The 19,395-nt window shown below is 37.1% G+C and overlaps 1 protein-coding gene across 3 annotated transcripts in view; it reads left to right on the top strand.

Annotated features, from left to right (window-relative positions):
- ASPSCR1 (ASPSCR1 tether for SLC2A4, UBX domain containing) overlaps positions 1-19,395 on the top strand; it is a 100,067-nt gene that overhangs the window by 66,635 nt on the left and 14,037 nt on the right. For all 3 annotated transcript variants that reach the window (XR_015747688.1, XM_026667338.2, XM_087955928.1), the window contains exons 8-12: positions 284-423; positions 3,150-3,231; positions 3,857-3,923; positions 7,191-7,253; positions 7,468-7,520. Coding sequence is in view for 2 of the 3 variants with exons in the window: in XM_026667338.2 (XP_026523123.2) it covers positions 284-423; positions 3,150-3,231; positions 3,857-3,923; positions 7,191-7,253; positions 7,468-7,520 (405 nt within the window). In the remaining variant the exon portion in view is untranslated. The remainder of the gene's footprint in view (positions 1-283; positions 424-3,149; positions 3,232-3,856; positions 3,924-7,190; positions 7,254-7,467; positions 7,521-19,395) is intronic.

Genomic DNA, 19,395 nt, shown 5'->3' with positions numbered 1-19,395 from the left:
TCATTACTAACAGAGATACAAAAGTGGGCGGTAGGTATAAAAAGGTTGAGTACATACTCTATGAAAAGTAGGGTAGGAATTTACATTAGGAAAGATGATAGCATAGGTCAGTTATGAAGTTACGTATGTAAATAGAAAAATTTAAATATATTGCTCAGAAATGTTGGGGGATTACCACAAAACTCACATTTTTCTAAGTGCAAAGATTATATTCCTTGTGCTATGTGAATTCTGTGCCTTGATGGATTCAAGCATCAAGCTTTAATTTATATTCACTCTACAGCATTTGGAGCGAGAGCCAATTGTGTGCCATCCTGATCTTCAAGAGCCATCAGATTCTGATTCACAAGATCTCCCTGATGAGTTCTTTGAGGTTACAATAGATGATGTGAGAATACGTTTGGCCCAGCTCCAGAATGAAAGGTAAATTTATTTTTCACTAGTAGTTAAGTAATCATTTGTTATGGCCAATGTGTAAATAATATGGATTGGTTCTCTGATTCTGACAGAATCCTAAACAATGAACATGCTCAGGATTTACTTCCCATTTGTACTTAATGTTCTTCATATTCTTGGAGCTTTTGCTTCCAGTTGAATGCTTATCTGCCTAGAGAGAAACTATGCTTTTCTCCAAATACTAACTTTGTAGGAGGAAAGCTATATTAGTTAATCTATGATAACAAACAAAAAAAACAAAACCAGGCCAAGTCTAATAGCACCTATTAGACTAATAGCACCTATTTTGATTAACAAACTGTATTAAAAGGCATAAGCTTTCTGAGCCACACTTATTTCCTTAGATGCATAGAACGCTTACACTGATGTAGGATTTAAATTGGAGTAGAGGGAATGGGAATACAGGTCAGTTATGCAAATTGCAGGTTACATATAAGCCAGTTTTCCAAAATGAAAACCAAGGCTTTAACAGCACCATTTAGCAGGAGTTTTCTGGACTTGCATTAAAAAGTTTCAGGTAATCTCAATAGATCTCAACAACTACAACCATTATTGTTTATTGAAAATATAATTTTATTCTATCATATAAAAACATATGTTTGTTAATGACATAAAATTAGTTAGAAAAGGTACTACTGGATTCTCTCTAAATGCTAAAGAAACTAACATCAATGCAGTATTTTCTTAAACATGATTGTTGAGACATTAAAGTATCATGTACTTCAAAGAAAGAAAGAATGTAGACTCAGGAGTAGAAGATAAACCCACTTCTGTACTGTAAATATCTTATTTAGATAGTAGACTTTAATTTCCTTCGTAATTTGTAACTTAACTTTTTAAGTAAAACAGGTTTTTTTAGCCACACACATTTTTGTTTTTAAAGTCTTGACAAATATATGTGGATGACAATTTCTGTTCTTTGCGACGATGCTGAAGATTCTTTGGACTAGGATTTTCTTAGTTTTTTCTAGTTCCTAGGAATTCCAGCCAATACATCTAGATCTCAAAATTGCTTGGAAGTTTTTTTTTACATTGTCATCTGCTTAGAGGCATCTATTATAAACACTGGAAAAAGGACGGATGGATGGTCAACAAAGCTCATGGCTTCTTTGTTTATATGACAGTGTACGCTTTTAGTTCCCTTTGATCATAGAGCAAGTCTTCACAAGTGTTAATCCGAAAAGCAAGTCCAAGCTACTTTTAAGTCAGAATATCTGTGTCCTCTGAATTGTGATATTCCTGGTTTGAAATCTGGACTCTTCATCTGCAGGTGAAAGAATCTAGAAAGTTTCCATATAATGGGACTATATACAAGGAAGAAATGTCACAGGGGACAGAGGTTGTCCAATTGTTGATAGATGCAAGAGATTATAGAGAATTCCTAGAGAATATTTCAAAATAATACAATACTTCACATTGTATGTTGGAGATAGCATAGGGTGCCCCATTGAAAATAGTGATTAGGATATTGCATTGGTGCCAGTGAAAACTCTGTGCAAGTCCACCCACAGCTGAAGAAAGGCAGTGGGTAACCTGAGACTAATCACTCTTTCATCTCAATCTACCTCACAGGATGCTTTTGAATAAAAGTGGGAGCAGAGGATTTTGAGTATACTACCTAGAGCTCCTGAACAAAAAAAGTGGGATAAACAAATAACATAGAATGAAAGCACTTTTGTTAATATGAGCAAAGACAGTGTGCTAAATTGCAGAAGATATAGTTTTATTGTTTTCTTCTAGCTTTTACTAAAACTCTGTAAGCACACAGGTACTACTCACACTTTCTAAATATTCATATGTCTTGTAGACTGTTTTTCTTTCACTTCTGCAAAACATGATAGGCTATAAATTAATTTCTATAAATATGTCTAAAAGAAACCTTCCCAAACTGGTCACTTTCTAGATGCATGAGCCTAAACTCTCAAATATTTCAGCAGTGACCATGCTGGCTGGAATTCTGAGTTAAGGACTACCCATCTGGAAGACCTCTGACTGAGAAGCGTTGCGAAGTTGTATTTATAAGCTCACTGTCAGTTCTCCATTCATAATAAATACTTTATATTTATCTGTCTTGAATCAATATTTTAAATGCCAAATTAATTATATCTGTCTTAACTTTCAACAGTTCTTTTTGATATTGTAGGATAGGATTTTGTTGCATTATGCTGTATATAAGATTAAATTTACCTCTTCATTGACATTTTTCTTTTATAGGTTGACATAAAAATCGATAAATTGTGTATACATTATAGTGACATGGACAATAATTTTCTAAAATAAGACAACAACAGAGATTCAACTTTTATGGCAATTCCAACTTTTATAATATATTCTGTGATGCATTATAATAGTTTGTTATTAATCAATAAATACTGATGCAGTCATTACTTGTAGGGCATAGGTATGCTCTATAAAAATATGGTTGTTTATTTCCAGTATTTCAAAATTAATTGTCTGATATATATTTAAGAAAATGGAACAAGATGTTTTCGTTAAAATGACTTTGTGCAGGTTTTGCAGGATACAAATTGCACCTGTCTTTTGAAGAATAAGCTTTAGTGTGCTAGGTTAATGATAGCAAAAGGTTCATATCAGCATGAATAGATACAGAAGTTAAATTGATGATTAAGTAGCAGAACAGGGTTGAGTTGATCTCTACTTATAGCAGTCTGCTAAGCCTTGTCTCTTCTTAGGAGGTGTTTAGAAGAAGTTCCCTTGATGACAAAAGCACAGCAAGAAGCTCAAATGAAGAAGAAATTGGAGCGTTATCCAAAGGTAAACTTTTTTGTGGCCCTGTGGAAAAAAAAATCTTCCACTACTGTTTTCCCTTCTTTTTACATGAATTGGAAGAACTGGAATATTCACTGAATAGCAGTAAGTGTTGTCTTGTTTTAGGATTCCCCATGAAAGAATTTTTAAAGCAGGACAGTGGACAGATTTCTTGCATGTTTTGTTCTGCATGTTCTTTGTCCTTTTGGTGTGAGATACAAGAGTTCTGTTGCTAAAATGAAGTGAGAATACTTAGCACTTATACAATGCTTTTAAAGTATAACCTTCTTGATCAACTCCAGAAATTACCTAATTAATTTCTAGTAAGGATAAGATTTGAATTTACACTTACACTTTTCCTTCCATCTCTGCTACTTCAGCTGAGCATTGCTATCCCTGAGTGGTGCAAGTATGAGTTTTCTATGTTGCAGTTTGTTTTAAAACATCTGTGTGGGTTGATTTCCACCGTTCTAAAAAGGCTCCTGAAAACTACATATATAATCTCAGCAAGCTACATTGCCATTCATGAAAAGGAGCAGGTTTTTGAAAATGGGCTGGTATTATTCAAAAGTGCATGAAACTAATATTTCTGTTTATGTGAGTAGATGCCTGATTCTTTGCCTTCAACCAGGTGGTACTACGTGTTTACTTCCCAGATCGTCACATTTTGCAAGGTTTCTTTCACCCTAGTGAAACAGGTAGGAATACATCTTATCTCCCATCTACTGCTTTATATAAATAATCAGTGCCTGGCTATCAAGCTAACGTTTGTGACTTAAAAAGATTTACACGTCTCTAGCTGCTTTATTTTACTGCTATTTTAAAAGTTTGTTGAATGGAAGACTGAGTTGTATGGAAGATAGCTGAGATTGTTTTCTAAACAGAATGTGTTTCCTACAACTGCCTGCTGGCTTCTTTTTCAGACCACTTACCACGGCATTAGTTATGCCCAGATGAGCCCATTGAACAAACAGGGTGTTGGTCTAGCGTAGTTTCAGCCAGAGCCCAAAAAAGAATTGGAAATACTGGAAAGAATGTGAATCAATCACTCTGCTTCAATGTGCTGGGGGTCAAGAGGAAAACCAGATTCCTTGCACCTTTAAATAGCCAAAATCTAGGACTTTTTAACTGCAAAGTAGGATATGCACCCAAAGAGATGTCCCTCTTTCCCATTGAACGATTAATCCCTCTCAGGTATGAAACTTGATGATATTCTTTACTTGATTGGACTCCAAAAATACCTCTGCTGCTGGATCTAATACAGCAGGTAGAGACCACCACAGAGTTGTGGTCTTTTAAGTATCCTGTGCCCTTCATGGGTGACAAACAACAGCTGGAATTGCACATGCAAGTCTTTTGGGAGTCCGTATGGTTTGTGTCGCAAAGGTAAAATGCCACATTTGCCCACAGGATATGCTCCATTCGGTTCAACTTCATTTTTCTGGATACTCTTCAAGGGTAGCCTCAGGGACAGCTTGTTCCCTAGTCTATTCAATAGTCTGTTCTGCAGGTGACAATGAATGTCCATGGGCAGAGCCTCTTGATCCAGGAAAAGAGGCAATTGGTTTGCAGCACAAAGATTTCTCAGCTCTTCCATAATCCAGGAGGAACGCCAGGATCCGCAGTGGAGGAAAGGGCACATAGGCATAATATGATACAAAGGCCCAGCTACCTTTTCATTCCAAGCAGTGACTAAGGCTTAAGTTAACCTGTGCATGGAGCCTTCAGGGATAATCCCAAGCTCCTTCCAGAGCCTAGGACAGAGGTCCCCAACCCCCGGTCCAAGGACCAACACTGGTCCGTGGCATGCCAGAAACCAGACCACACAAACAAGCATGCAAAACCATGCCCCCCTCCAGTCCATAAAAAAAATATCTCTCCCATGGAACTGGTCCCTGATGCCCAAAAGGTTAGGGGCCCCTGGCCTGGGAGGTTCACAATTGTCCTCAGCAGTTAAAAGTCCATGACTCTGGAGATCTGGCCAGAGTCTGTAACTAAGTTCAGGGGACTGGAATATGGAACTGGCACCAAACACCAAGTCTGTGTTCCCTGAACGTGGCCCGCCCCCTGTATCCTGCCACATCTTTATCTAATACTGTATTGATTTTCCTGTCTACTCTTAAAACCCCTGAAATTGTTCACTCCCCCAACCACTTGCTGACCTTCCCCAGCCTATTGTGAGTAGGTAAATTTAATGTTTCTGTTTTCTTATTTCAGGGTGTTTAGTTTACTTTATTGTCATTGCACCTCGTACACCAAAATCAAACCCCATCTTCAGTGCACATCATGACCGTGACCATGAAAATAAACACAAACACACATCCTTCACCCTTCACACATTGAACCAGAAACCCCCGACACCACACTGCACTATACAGTAGAATTCAAAAGAACTACTGCCCTGGGATAGAAGCTGTTTTTCAGCCCATTTGTCCTTGTTTTTATTATTCTGTACCGTCTGCCAGATGGTAATAGTTAAAAAAAAGGGTTCCCAGGATGAGATGGATCTTTGAGAATATTTTGAACTTTCTTAAGTCAGCGGGAGCTATAAAGCTCTTCCAAAGAGGGGAGAGGGCAACCAATGATCTTCTGGGCAATGACATTAACCTTCTGGAGTGCTTTCCTATCTGCCACTGTACAATTGGCAAACCATACAGAGGTGCAGTAAGTTAAGATGCTCTCTATGGTGCAGTGGTAGAAGGTCACCAGCAGTTTTTCATTCAGTTGTTGTTTTCTGAGTAGTCTCTGCTGGGCCCTTTTGACCAGAGCTGCAATGTGGGCACCCCAGGTCAGGTCCTCTTTTAGGGTAACACCCAGAAACTTAAAACTGGCCATTTACTCCACTCGGTCTCCATTGATAAGCAAGGGCTGGATGTCAGATCTGTTCCTTCTATAATCCACTATAAGCTCCTTGGTCTTATTGGTGTTGAGGACCAAGTTATTGTTTCCACACCACGAAAGCAACCGGTCCACCTCATCTCAGTAGGCAGACTCATCCCCCCCCAGAGATAAGTCCCACCACTTGACAGGTTGAGTTAGGTTAGGTGAAATATATCAGATAGGAGATCTGGCTTAGAATCATAGACTTGGAAAGGAATCTAGAGACTCCATTCCTACTTTATGCAAATTTATTGCTATAGCAATATTAATAAATGATTATCCGTTCTTTGCTTATAAATTTGCTCATGATTTAATTAGGGCATCGGTTGGAATTTTGACAGTCTAATGATGAAACCCACCAGCCTCTGAGGCAGTCAATCCTAGTGTCTGATAATTTAAAGCACCAACTTTTCGTGCTATATAAATTATATAGAGGGCTTATCTGGATATTTAGCTGGATCTGCAATTTTTATATGTGCTGATTTGGGAGAACATAAATATACAGTACTGCATCTTCGCTGTATTACTTTTTGCTTTTGAATGGTTTGGCCATTGCCTCCACTTAGAAGTAGTCATGTTCTTTGTACCATCTCTCATTATCATCATGGCAGTTCCCAGTCTCTGCTGGTAAATATTTTCCTTATATATTTCTCAGGTAAGCAGTGCTGCTTCAGCTGTTTCTGAAGGCAAGAGATCTTAGATAATTTATTATTATAAGACAGAAATCATACAAAAAACCCTGTCAGTTTGGGGTGGGCAAATGGAAGAGCTTGTGTAATTAACCAGTTTTAATTCTTGCCTGCAAGAATAGAATTTTTATAGTTGAAAGATAGCTAACATTTCACCAGCTTCTAAGGATGGAGAAGGACATTTTAAATATAGAAGCAAGATGTTCCACATAAATGCTGGAATCAAAGGGTGAACTCAGTAAAGATGGTGGTAATTTAAAGTTTCTGCTTTCTACTGTGTCAGTCTTTGAGATAAGACTAAGTTGGTATTCTCTTTAAAATGTATCATCAAAGAAAATGATGCTCATAATGTATGTGCAGCTCATACTAAACCATTTTTTTTGCTTTATTTAACAGTTGGTGCTCTGAGGGCATTTGTGAAAAGTCTCCTTGTAAATCCAGATATATCATTTTATTTGTGTAAGTTCAGATTTATGTTTTATAATTTTTACAGATAACATTCTGGATCTGTTGTTACTATTGATTTGGAGAAAATGAGTTTTACAAGCCATACACTGTATTTATATATAAGGTTGTGAGACATATACCTCACTTCCATTGTGCCTAGACCTTTCCTAAACCACCTTTGTTTCCTTCATCTTGTTCCCTAATGAAAATATTGTTTTTATTGTAGTTATTACACCACCCAGATCCATTCTGAGCGACGATGGCATGACTCTTTTTCAGGTAATAGTTATATCACTCATTCAGTTTTTTTAAAATTATAAAATAATTTTGTTTTTTCAGATCAACAGTGATTAATGTTGTATATCTTAATCAAATGAAGGATAGATGAAATAGCTTGATTTCTTGTGGTGCTAGAATTTCTTGAAATGCTTCTAGCTCTGAATATAGGTGATTCTGTCAATAGTTCTTTTATTCTAAATTGCGAAAATATATCTTACTGATCCTCTAATACTTGGTAATGAGTGGAATAATGGATTGTTGATTAAATAATGGCAGCATTAATATGGGAGGATACTGGATATTAGAATGGGTGCAGAATTCATTGATCTGGAAAACCCTCTGTTTCATTCCAGACCATGCTAAGTCTGTGATCCGACCCTAAAACATGCCTGTTTTATTCATAATGCAATGTCTGGAATACCAGAAAGCAATTGTACTTCCAAGGAGTTACTTCTAGAAACTGCTGGACCAAACCTGAAAAGCCAGAAAAGATTCAGCATTGTCCAGAAGTAAACAAAACATTCTGGAATTCTACAGAATCATAGTGATATTTTTATTTGGCTTAAGCCCTCTTTATTTTTTTTAGCATGTTACATTTCTGGATCAGTGAAATTTCCTTATCCTAGTTCTTACAGATTTAACTGGGTTCACTTTCTTGGAGTTAAGGTTCTTCTAGATGAGAGTTTCATTATATATTCATTGTTTCTCTATCACAAAATGTTAAGGGGGAACAAGCAGTGTTATCGTTCATTAATAACTGTTTCATGATTTCTTACCAGCATTTTTCTAATTAAAGATAATCTGCTACAGAGGGAATCTTCAAAATATTGTTTAGTATCGGTTAAGAAGGGAATAGCTACAATTATGCTCATAAGTTTACGTACCCTGGCAGAATTTATGATTTCTTGGCCATTTTTCAGAGAATATGAATGATAACGCAAAAACTTTTCTTTCACTCATGATTAGTGGTTGGCTGAAGCCATTTATTATCAATCAACTGTGTTTATTCTTTTTAAATCATAATGACAACAGAAACTACCCAAATGACCCTGATCAAAAGTTTACATACCGCAGTTCTTAATACGGTATATTGTCCCCTTTAACATCAATGACAGCTTGAAGTCTTTTGTGGTATGTGTGGATGAGGCTCTTTATCTTCTCAGATGGTAAAGCTGCCCATTCTTCCTGGCAAAAAGCCTCCTGTAAATTCTTGGGCTGTCTTACATGAACTGCATGTTTGAGATCTCCCCAGAGTGGCTCAATGATATTGAGGTCAGGAGACTGAGATGGCCACTCCAGAACCTTCACTTTATACTGCTGTAGCCAATGAAAGATCGACTTGGCCTTGTGTTTAGGATCATTGTCATGTTGGAATGTCCAAGTACGTCCCATGCTCAGCTTCCAGGCTGATGAATACAAATTTTCCTCCAGTATCTTTTGATAACATACTGCATTCATCTTGCCATCAATTCTGACCAAATGTCCTGTGCCTTTGTAGCACACCCATCCCCAAAACATCAGCGATCTATCTCCGTGTTTCACAGTAGGAATGGTGTACTTTTCATCATAGGCCTTGTTGACTCCTCTCCAAATGTAGCGTTTATGGTTGTGGCCCAAAAGCTCAATTTTGGTCTCATCACTCCAAATGACTTTGTGCCAGAAGGTTTGAGGCTTGTCCCTGTGCTGTTTAGCATATTGTAAGTGGGATATTTTGTGGCATTTGCATAGTAATGGCTTTCTACTGGCGACTCGACCATGCAGCCCATCTTTCTTCCAGTGCCTCCTTGTTGTGCATCTTGAAACAGCCACACCACATGTTTTCTGAGAGTTCTGTATTTTACCTGAAGTTATTTGTGGGTTTTTCTTTGCATCCTGAACAATTTTCCTGGCAGTTGTGGCTGACATTTTAGTTGGTCTACCTGACCGTGGTTTGGTTTCAACAGAACCCCTCATTTTCCACTTCTTGATTAGTGTTTGAACACTGCTGATTGGCATTCTCAATTCCTTGGATATCTTTTTATATCCCTTTCCTGTTGTGTACAGTTCAACTACCTTTTCCCGCAGATCCTTTGACAATTCTTTTGCCTTCCCCATGACTCAGAAGCCAGAAACGTCAGTGCAGCACTGGATGAAAGATGCAAGGGTCTGTCAGGAGTCCAGGAACTCATTGACCTTTTAACACACTTATTACAAGCAAACAGATCACAGGTGAGGATGGTTACCTTTAATAGCCATTCAAACCCCTTTGTGCCAACCTGTGTGCATGTTGTCAGGCCAAAATCACCAGGGTATGTAAACTTTGATCAGGGTCATTTGGGTATTTTCTCTTGTCATTATGATTTAAAAAGAGTAAACACAGTTGATTGATAATAAATGGCTTCAGCCAACCACTAAGCATGAGTGAAAGAAAAGTTTTTGTGTTATCATTCATATTCTCTGAAAAATGGCCAAGAAATCATAAATTCTGCCAGGGTATGTAAACTTATGAGCACAACGGTATATAGTATTGTAGTCTTTGAGTAATAGGAAGTATTTCTCTGGATCGTCTAATTAAGAATAATTGAAAACAGATCATTTCCTGTGATAGTACCAAGTGACAAATAAATTCGGGATCAAGATTTTTAAATAATTAGAAGGTGTTGGTTTCAGCTACTTCTAATGCTATATATTAATGTATTTTAACAGTTTCTGTTGAATGAATATTTCAGGATGCAACAAGGAGAAAGACACCTAAGGTGGATTTCTAAGAACTAAAACTCCTTTGTAAATTTGAGCATTATTGTGATACAAAGTTGCTTATCCTCTATTAATTCATTTAAAACTACAGTACTAGTTCCTTTGAGCAAGGCAACATTGTCCTTCCTTACATTGGGTAGCATATTTTTGCTACATGCGTCCCACATGCCAAACAGAATAGCCTTTGATTTAGCCAATCTTCCATGTTTACCATAGCATTGTTTATAATTGTCCCAAAGCCTGTCTCTTAGTTCTTAAAGGAATGTGGGAAACATTATCTCTCTGTAGAACCACTGATTGGTAAATAATGAAGGAAGATGCTGATCTGTCCTCTGCCTGCAAGCCCTTGTATCTTGTTCTTATTTGGGCACATTAACTTCCCGTGCTTATTACTCAACTGTCTTGTGATACTATAGTCTTATTTTTAGTTTATATAACTACTTCTTTGCAAAGTGCATGGGGTATTAAGCACGAGAGAACAATTCATGTTCCATTCTAACCTTTCTCTTCTTAAGAAAAATATGGTGTTAATATGGACTGAAAGTTTGAATATGTGCCCCGAACAGATTTTGTTCTTCTCGTTTGCCTTGCTTTTTGGAAACAGATATGTCTGTACCAAATTATGCCAATTTTCTCATGCTTATTTCTTTTATTCTATTTTTAACATAGTGGTCTTATTACTATTCTGTGTTTTACATTTTGTATTTGTATATGGCCTAATGACTAGTCAGTAAAGTACTACCACTGTCAAGGGGTGATGAAAAAAAAAGTATATTCTTGTAATGGAAATGTTAAAAATATTGGAGATAGCTCAATTATCTTATCATCCTGGGTTCATTTCCCAGAATGAATAAAACAGCAGTGGTAAACCTTAGGTTATTTAAAAACTTATGTTCAGTTTGTCTGCTTTATATTGTAGGCATGTAGTGAGTAATCCAGGTTCTGAATTATATTTTGCATTAATTGTAGGCATTTTACAAATCAGGCAACACGGACATGCTTGAAAGCGGTGTACAAAACATGAAATGACTCTCTACTTTAGAAGGATATGGAAAGAAGATATAGGATCCCTTGCACAACCATTGCATCCCAGATGTAATGAGTTGTGTTTTATTTCCTGGTATCAGTCACTGTTTACAGTTACTATAATCCCACAGTGTTGATTATCTGTTCTGATGATCACTAGACCGACCTTCCTCTACTTCTCCTACTTGAGGTTAATTTGTTAACTTCTGTAAGAGTTCCTCCCTGTTGAGGTCAATGCAGCTCTGTTCTTTCTTCCCTCTCTTTCTTTTGATCTTTTAGCCCCCAGGCCTCAGGGAAGAGCCTACTTTTGCCAAGGGAACAATCTTTCTCTGTTTTAGAAGCCTTAAAAAATTGCATTCTTGATTTTTAGCAAAGCGTGCTTTGACTAAGCTTAACTCTTTGCATTAAAGATTTGAGTATAAACTGGCTACTTTTCATAATGAGGGTGAGATTCTAGGTGGAAGGAAACAAGCCTTGCAGGATGATTTTTTTTTGGTATGAAAAATAGCTTAGGTGATCTGACAACATTGCTTGCAGAATGTGATATATACCAAGAGTCACTTAGAGGTTGATATGTTATATAGAGTGTACCAGGAATTCATTTCCATAGTCTTATCTCATAGCCTCTCAGGCGGCATACTGAATTAGGAAAGGATTAGAGTTCTTCTGAAGTTGTTTATAATTGATCTTTCCACATTCCTTGACTTCTTGTGGATGAGATACAAGTGCAGCTGCTGTCAAGAGTGCTGAACATATAAAGTCAGTACTGTAACTTGCATTCAAATTTGAGGCTTCTTTCCTTTTGATAAATGTGTCTTTAACTGAAGATCTCTTGCCAAAAAGTTTGGGTTCCCCCTCCCCAAAAAGTATCTCTATATGAATTACCAATAATATTTTATTTCTTGCTTCAACACTTACGTCGGACTTTTTTCCCCTTCACTATGAGAATATGTTGAGTTTATGCTCTTTTCAGCCTTGCTACATATTTGTTGTTTCTAGGTTGTGGTTCTGTGATCCGTAGACTGTTTAATCTTGACGTTGTCCCAAGGGCCTTTCTGCATGAGCAAAACAGAGAGCTGCATTTTAACCATAAGCATGATTTCCCCAAAAGTATTTCCAAAGGGTAGTACTCTACTTTTACAAACATACTACTTGTGGGTAATTGCATGGGCAGAAAGTTTTTTCTTGTGATGGCAACTCTAGCCCAAAAAAGTGTTTATCTTTCAGAAAATTCCATTAAATATTGCTTCATTCCCGGAAGCAAGGTAGAATGGATGCAATCTTGAGTTTTAGTGTCTTCGGGTTAATTCTGCCTAGCTTATCAGCCTATTAAAAATGGTGTACTTTTTTACACTAATGCATAGTGCAGGGACAACAAACCTCAATTTCTTTTAAGAAAAAGGTAGATGGGCCAGTTTTTAATAACTATCCACCTAAAACAACAACATGGAAGCATATTTCACATATGTGAGTAGGCCTGTGTAGATTACTCATTCTGTATCCATGTCTCAACAGCGTGAAGCAACTGCAAATGCAGGAAACTTTGGCATAACTTGTTTTGAGCCTGTGAAGTGTCGATCCAGAGAAACCACTTTGCTCACCAACAACGGTCCTCTTGAATTAACTCTACAGTTGTAGTTAGGAATACATTGTAGGGGATGCACTTTTTAATCGCAGTACAGAAGGTAGGATTCAAAGAAAGAAGGAATCGTTCCATGGGCGTACAGAGGGTTTACAAAAGTGTGAAGGTCAGCCCTTTGAGGTGTAGATTCAAGAACTGCACTGGGCTGGTGGAAGCCTCTCGTGTAAGCTTAATCAGCGGAAGTAATAAAGGCTGTGTATAGCAAATTAGAACCAAATGCTTTCTTTACTGGACAATAAACAGATGGTGTAGAAAGGCCTTGAAAGCCATTTTAATACCTGAATCTGTCTACTGCTCAGATTCACTTGTAGTCTTCAACACTGGAACAAAAGGTTCTGTGCCTTTGTTTCTGAGTTACAATGTCATTGTGGTGGGGAGCAGCCAGTTCAATGTCTTTTTCCCCCCTGTAATTCTCCTTCAAAGCCACTGAAGATATTTTAATTAAAAGCAGAAGTGCTAGTGGCAAGATCTTGTGTGTCTTTGAACTGGGCGACTTTCTCATTTACTCAGAAAGCAGCTCCTCCCATCTTTACTTGTTTTGTGCCATCTTGCCCACAGCTGCCACCCAATATGATCTTCGATTCCCACACATCTGTCATGGTGGGAAGATGAGGAAATCAGAAGTTTCCATAAGAAGGCTTACTGGAAAAAAAGCCAAACTGGACTTCTGATATAAAATATTGGCAAAACTTTGTATCTGAAAATGGGACTTTTTCCATATTGGTTGGCCTTCTCAAATTAGAAATGGGCTGTAAACCAAATAAGGCCTGAAAACTTTAATCAGCCTTTCAACCTTTGAATCAAACAGCAACAAAAACCTCATTCACTTTTGAAGAAAATGTTAATTCATATTATTCAATGATACTATTCAACAGAAATAGTACCACTGAATAGCACTCTCTCTCTCTCTCTCTCCCTCTCCCTCCCTCCCTCCCTCTCTCTCTCTGTGTGTATGTGTGTGTGTGTGTGTGTGCATTCATGAAAGAGAAAGACTCTATACTTTCATGTTACAACTCTGTGGTTTTATACACAATATCCTAACTGTTCCTGACTGCATGTGCTTTATAACTGCCAATTTTTGCTGCTAGATAGTGCATCTTTTTTTTATCCTCTGACTTGTGTCAAAACATTAATTGTCTGTCCTTCTCTGAAGCCAGATATTCCTAATCTACATATACTTTGACATACACTTTTGTCTTTGAACTTGACTTTTTGATCAATTCCTAAGTCTTGGAGAACTTTTTGTTTGCAAAATTCCTTTATAACAGGACGCCTTCCTTTATTTCCTGTTCATTTTTTCTGCACCCATTTTGAATGTTAGCCATCAGATTCTGGGCATATATTCACACTCCTTGATCCTGCTGGGTTTCCTGTTGTCTCCCATTTTATCTCCTCTTCTTTGCATCTTGATGAACTGTATAAGGATAAGAATAAGAGTATAAAGCGCAGTTGGGAAAATTGGGGTTTTGGAGTTTAGATTCCTGCAATGTTAGAGTAGAATAGAGTATCATTTTTTTGTTAATCTTGTTAATTAATTTTGACTAGGCAGGGATTAGATGACTCTAATCTAGATGAGTCTAGATTAGATTAGATTAGATTAGATTAGATTAGATGCCACTTTTGAAAATAAGCCCCCTTAAGACTAGCAGACTTATTTTAATCTGGTAAGCATACAACCTTGGAGTTTACAAGTGTCCATGGTATCTCCTTCCAAATCATATTGGAGTGTCTGCAAAAAAGATAACATTTAGAATGTCATATATCAGTTGCTACTGAACATATGTGGTCATTTTTAAAAATCAAGATAAACAACAGTGTTATTTGTCAGCAAGGCGAGCTTCTTGAATTCTTTACACACTTTCACCAGCAATTGCTATAGCAGGCACATATATTGTTTTCTGTGTAACGAAGTAAGGATATGGCATATGTATTATCTATACTTTGTCCCCAGGGACCTGTGTGGATTTGCTGCATGCATCTGTAGTGTCTGTTTTTGTGTGTGCGTGCCTGTACTGTCCTTGTCTGACCCGTTATTCTTCTTGTATTGCATCGTGTCTGACCAATTACTTCTCTTGTGTGGTATACAGTATATGTTTGCACTGGGAAATATAGGACACCTACATATACTGGATTATGTAGCCAAGAGGGAGGAAAATTTAGAATGGAAGTGTCAGCAGGATTCTGAATCATTGCCCAACGGCCTCACCTTAGTGATGCATTGAGAAGATTTATATATTCTAGATTTTTAATCTCTGCAAACCCCAGTTGGATCTGGCCCATTTTTGAACTCTAGTTCTTCTTTTGCCAACTTCTTCCTGTACACCAAATTTGGTCCTGCTCTGTTCTGTCTTCAGAGTTATCTTGCTGATAGACAGAGTCCTAAATCCCTTTCCAATATATCTTGCCAACATTTTATTGGGTTGAAAAGAATACAAATTAACATCTTCCTCTGAAGGCTTCTGTAGTTCTAATTTTTTACGTCACAGTCTGTAGTCTCCAGATCCTGTAATTACAATAAAAATTATGATGCATTCGCTTTTAAATGTTTTGTCCTAGCAGTCATGCACTTTACAGTACTTCTTTTGTTCTCATTTTATTGGGTGGGAGCTGTTACTGCATTAGTTCATTTCAAGGATCATAAATATGTAGACTTTCCTGGAAAAAGAAACATGTTGCATTGGAAACAACAAAAGCGTAATTCACTATTTTACACCAGCAGGACCTAAATAATTAAATGTGTCTTGGATCATTCTGTGTCATCTGATCCATCCAAAGAACTCTGGGAGTTTAGATGTGCAGGAAAACATTACTAGAAAATTAGGATAAAAGAAATTTAGGCTTAGGGTAGGTCCTTGGCATAATGATTTGACGATTTAGAACCTTTTAAATTCCTCATTTCTAAATTAGCAGGAAAGAATCTATTCAGGCTTCATGTATCCTTTCCTAGGCTGCTGGAAAAAGCTGGGAGAAGTTTAAAGCAATTCAGAAACTTGATGTTTTAAGGAGAAGTGTTGGTGGCTACTCTTAAATATTCAAAAACCCAGAAGTTACTTTCTTGTTAGGTTTTATTCCTTGCCAAACATCCAGAACTTGAACGTTACTACTTTTTAAGGAAAGATGTTAATTTGTGTGTATTTCCAGTGCTACATTAAAATATTAAACACCACTGGTGTTTGCACAAAAATATTGTATTTATCAGCACCAAATTTTTATCCCTCCAGGTTTTTATCTATCCTTAGCTGAATTAGAGGTAGCCCTTGGCTTATGACTGCAATTTGGACCAGAGGTTCAGTTATATGTCCCAACAGTTGTATGTCAAGATACCTGGGTGACCAAACCCATTTTTACGGCACTCTTTAAGCAAGTCATGCAGATGTAAGATTAAATCACATGGTTGTTAAACAAATCACATGGTCATAAGTGCAAAGCCATTCTCCTGAATGAGCACTTTTTGCCTGAAACTGCCAAAAAATACTGGAAACTGGCAAGAAAACCCCCCACACATCACAGTCATGTGACTGCAGGATGCTGCAACCAGTCATAAACGTAAGCCAGTTGCCAAGTAATTCCCAATATATTAGATTGATGGGAGAAGTGTATCATGGCATGGGGCCAGGTTATGTGAAGTATTGTCTTCTCCCCAATCACATCCACTCATCCTAGCAGGAAGGGCACGTTGCAGGACCCATCCTTGAAGGAATGTCATCTGTTAAGAGGAGAGCCTTTTCCGTCACAGCACTAGCCCTTTGAAGCATCATTCTCCATGAAGTCATATTGGCCCTACCCGTGTTGGCCTTTTGGAAGGACCTGGAAGTATGTAGTTGCCTTCTGGTCTGAGGTTCTGACAACACGGGTAGGAAACCTGCAAAATGGCTTTATTGCTAAAGAAATTGAACGGACTGTCCTGCAGATTATGTTCTTAAAAGTAGTTTTGATTGCTTTTAATGTTTTAAAATGATTTTTGGTATGTTTTTGTGTCTTTGTATTGGTTGGCATTATCTGTTGACCTTTTTAAAAATGTTGAATAGGCCAAGTTTTGTATTCTGCTCTTTCATCTTTTTTTTCCACTCCCATCTATAAAAGTGCTATCATCAGCATATCTGAGATTATTAGGCTTCAGCAATCTTAATTCTTATTTCGTTTTTTTCTAATTCAGCATTTTTCATTATATATTCTGTATATGGATACAAGACAACCTCAGCGTATTCCTTTTTCAGTATTGAAGTATCCACTTGCTTCCCTAGGCAAATGAATATATACATATTGCCCAGAATTGGTTGAGATATATTTTCAAAAGCTTTAAGACAATCAATAAGCAAAAATAAGCATGCTTTTGGAGCTCTATCTTTTCTTTTATTCATCAGATATTAGCAATGAGATCTTAGGTGCCTTTTTGTCTTTGATATCCAGCTTGTATGTCTGGCAGTTCTTATTTCATATATTGCTGATTCTAAAGTATAATATCTTGAGCATTATTAATATATGAGATAATTGTAGTTGTTCAGAAGATTAAATATTCTTTATCACTGATTTATTTAAAGTTGAAATAGAAAATGATCTTTTCCAGTCTCTTGGCCACTGCTTCACAGTACAGTTTAAAATTTGCAAGAGCATTTTAATTGCACCATCTTGCAGATTCTGAAATAGATAAGGTGATATTTCAACAAATCCTGCATCTTTGTTGTTCCAGGGGGGTAATTTGGGAAATCTCAGAGTAAGGGAGCAATTTGTAGTTGCTTGTTTGTAAATCAAGAATCTAATTTGGGATTGCTGCTGCTTAAAGACTTGTGTAAAGCAACAGGGTTTTTTGGGGGGTGGGGGGAAGGGGATAATTCACATTATTCAAGACCAGAAAAAGGTTTAATTGGGTCAAACAATTCAAGAACCACACTTCCAAATTTGATAGCTATAGCTCAGAGATCAAATGCATGGTCATTAATTTTGGGATGTGAATTTTTTCCCCCAGCTCCTCTATATATTCTCTTCTTGCTTCAGTAAATCTTTGCCTTCTTTACCTTTTATGTGCCCAGTTTTGCATAAAGAGCGCCTTTAATTTCTGTAATTTTTGTAATATTCTATAAATATTATATTCTTCCCATTTGGTTATTATCTTAATTTCTTTGTTTTGCTTATTTTTTTTTTTTGCTTTACTTTGGAATTAAATACTTAGTTGGGCAAAGTTTCCCCTGTTGTCTTTTATTTTACATTGTCACATTTCAGCAGGAGATGAGCGCTTCGTTTTCTTTTATTTTTTGCATTTCAGAATCTTTTACTTGCTTCATCTTTAATATTGTCATGAATTTCAGTACAGAATTCTTCAAACAATCTATTTTCCATATCTAAATCTATTATGTGTGTGTCCTGTATCTTTAACATATTATCTTGTAGAATACTCTTAAAATTGTATCATAGGCATTTTGATTGGAGTTCAAGCCAGCAGCAGATCTTGTTTGTGATGATGTAGTAGAGCTTCTCCTCAATCTTCTTTGCAGAGCCTATAATCAATTTGATGTTGGTATTGTCCATCCATATCTGTCATTTAAATTATTTGTTATAAATATTTAACTTGAATGAAGAAAATATATGTGTGTCCCAAGATTCTGGAGAGAGAGAAGTTCTCTGAAATTGGGCTCCAGCATGAAAGCTTGGAAGAATAACTGGTCCAGAATTCAGTGATGTGGGCAACAATGGAAATGCCTTGGGATGGCCACATACCACTCCTCTGCTTTGCAAGCTACATTGGTTGCCATTGTGATCTGGATAGAATTCTAGATTCTGATTGTCATTATAAAACCTTACATGACAAGGGGCCAGGTCATTTGAGGGATCACCCATATCCCATAGTACTTGCCACTAGTATAAGAGCTGGCAGAATTGGAATGCTCAGGTCCTCTTGATTAAACAACCCAATCAGACCCAGGAAGTATGTTTTTCTGTTGCAGAACCTGCCCTCTGGAATCAGATTCTCCCAAGAGAATCATGTCGCTCTCACTCTGATGGCATTCCCAAAAGCATTAAAAACCTCCCAGGCCTTAAAACAGGGTGAATAGGGTCCCCTTATTGGATTGTGTCTTTTGTGTGTGTATATATATATATATATATATATAGTGGACTATCCAGAGAGATGTTGCTGTATATTTGAGTTGCTGTATATTTATAGTTGCTGAGATATTTTATATTCTGTTTTGCATGGTGTTCAGTTTTAAATCGTGAGACATCCAGTCATTTTGGAATCAGGTGATGTCCGAAATCTAATGAAATGAATATGCCTGTGTGCTCCTATATAAAGTGAAAATTGCCTTATTGATCCCATGATTTGTGTAGGTTTTCAGGAGTAAGAAAGCAATTGCTACGCATTGATGCTTTTAAGTTCAGCAATCTCATTCCAGAAATCCCCTTCTTGGTGGCATCTTTCATTGTCTTGAAATCACCTTGATAAGACTACTTTGATTCCTTTGCTTGTTCAATCAT

The sequence above is a fragment of the Notechis scutatus genome, chromosome 2, assembly GCF_049901735.1.
Source record: "Notechis scutatus isolate UNSWTSFEM ecotype Mainland chromosome 2, rNotScu1.2, whole genome shotgun sequence".
Lineage (NCBI taxonomy): Eukaryota > Metazoa > Chordata > Lepidosauria > Squamata > Elapidae > Notechis > Notechis scutatus.
The sequence above is the reverse complement of the archived record's forward strand: the minus strand, read 5'-3'. Positions and strand labels throughout refer to the sequence as shown.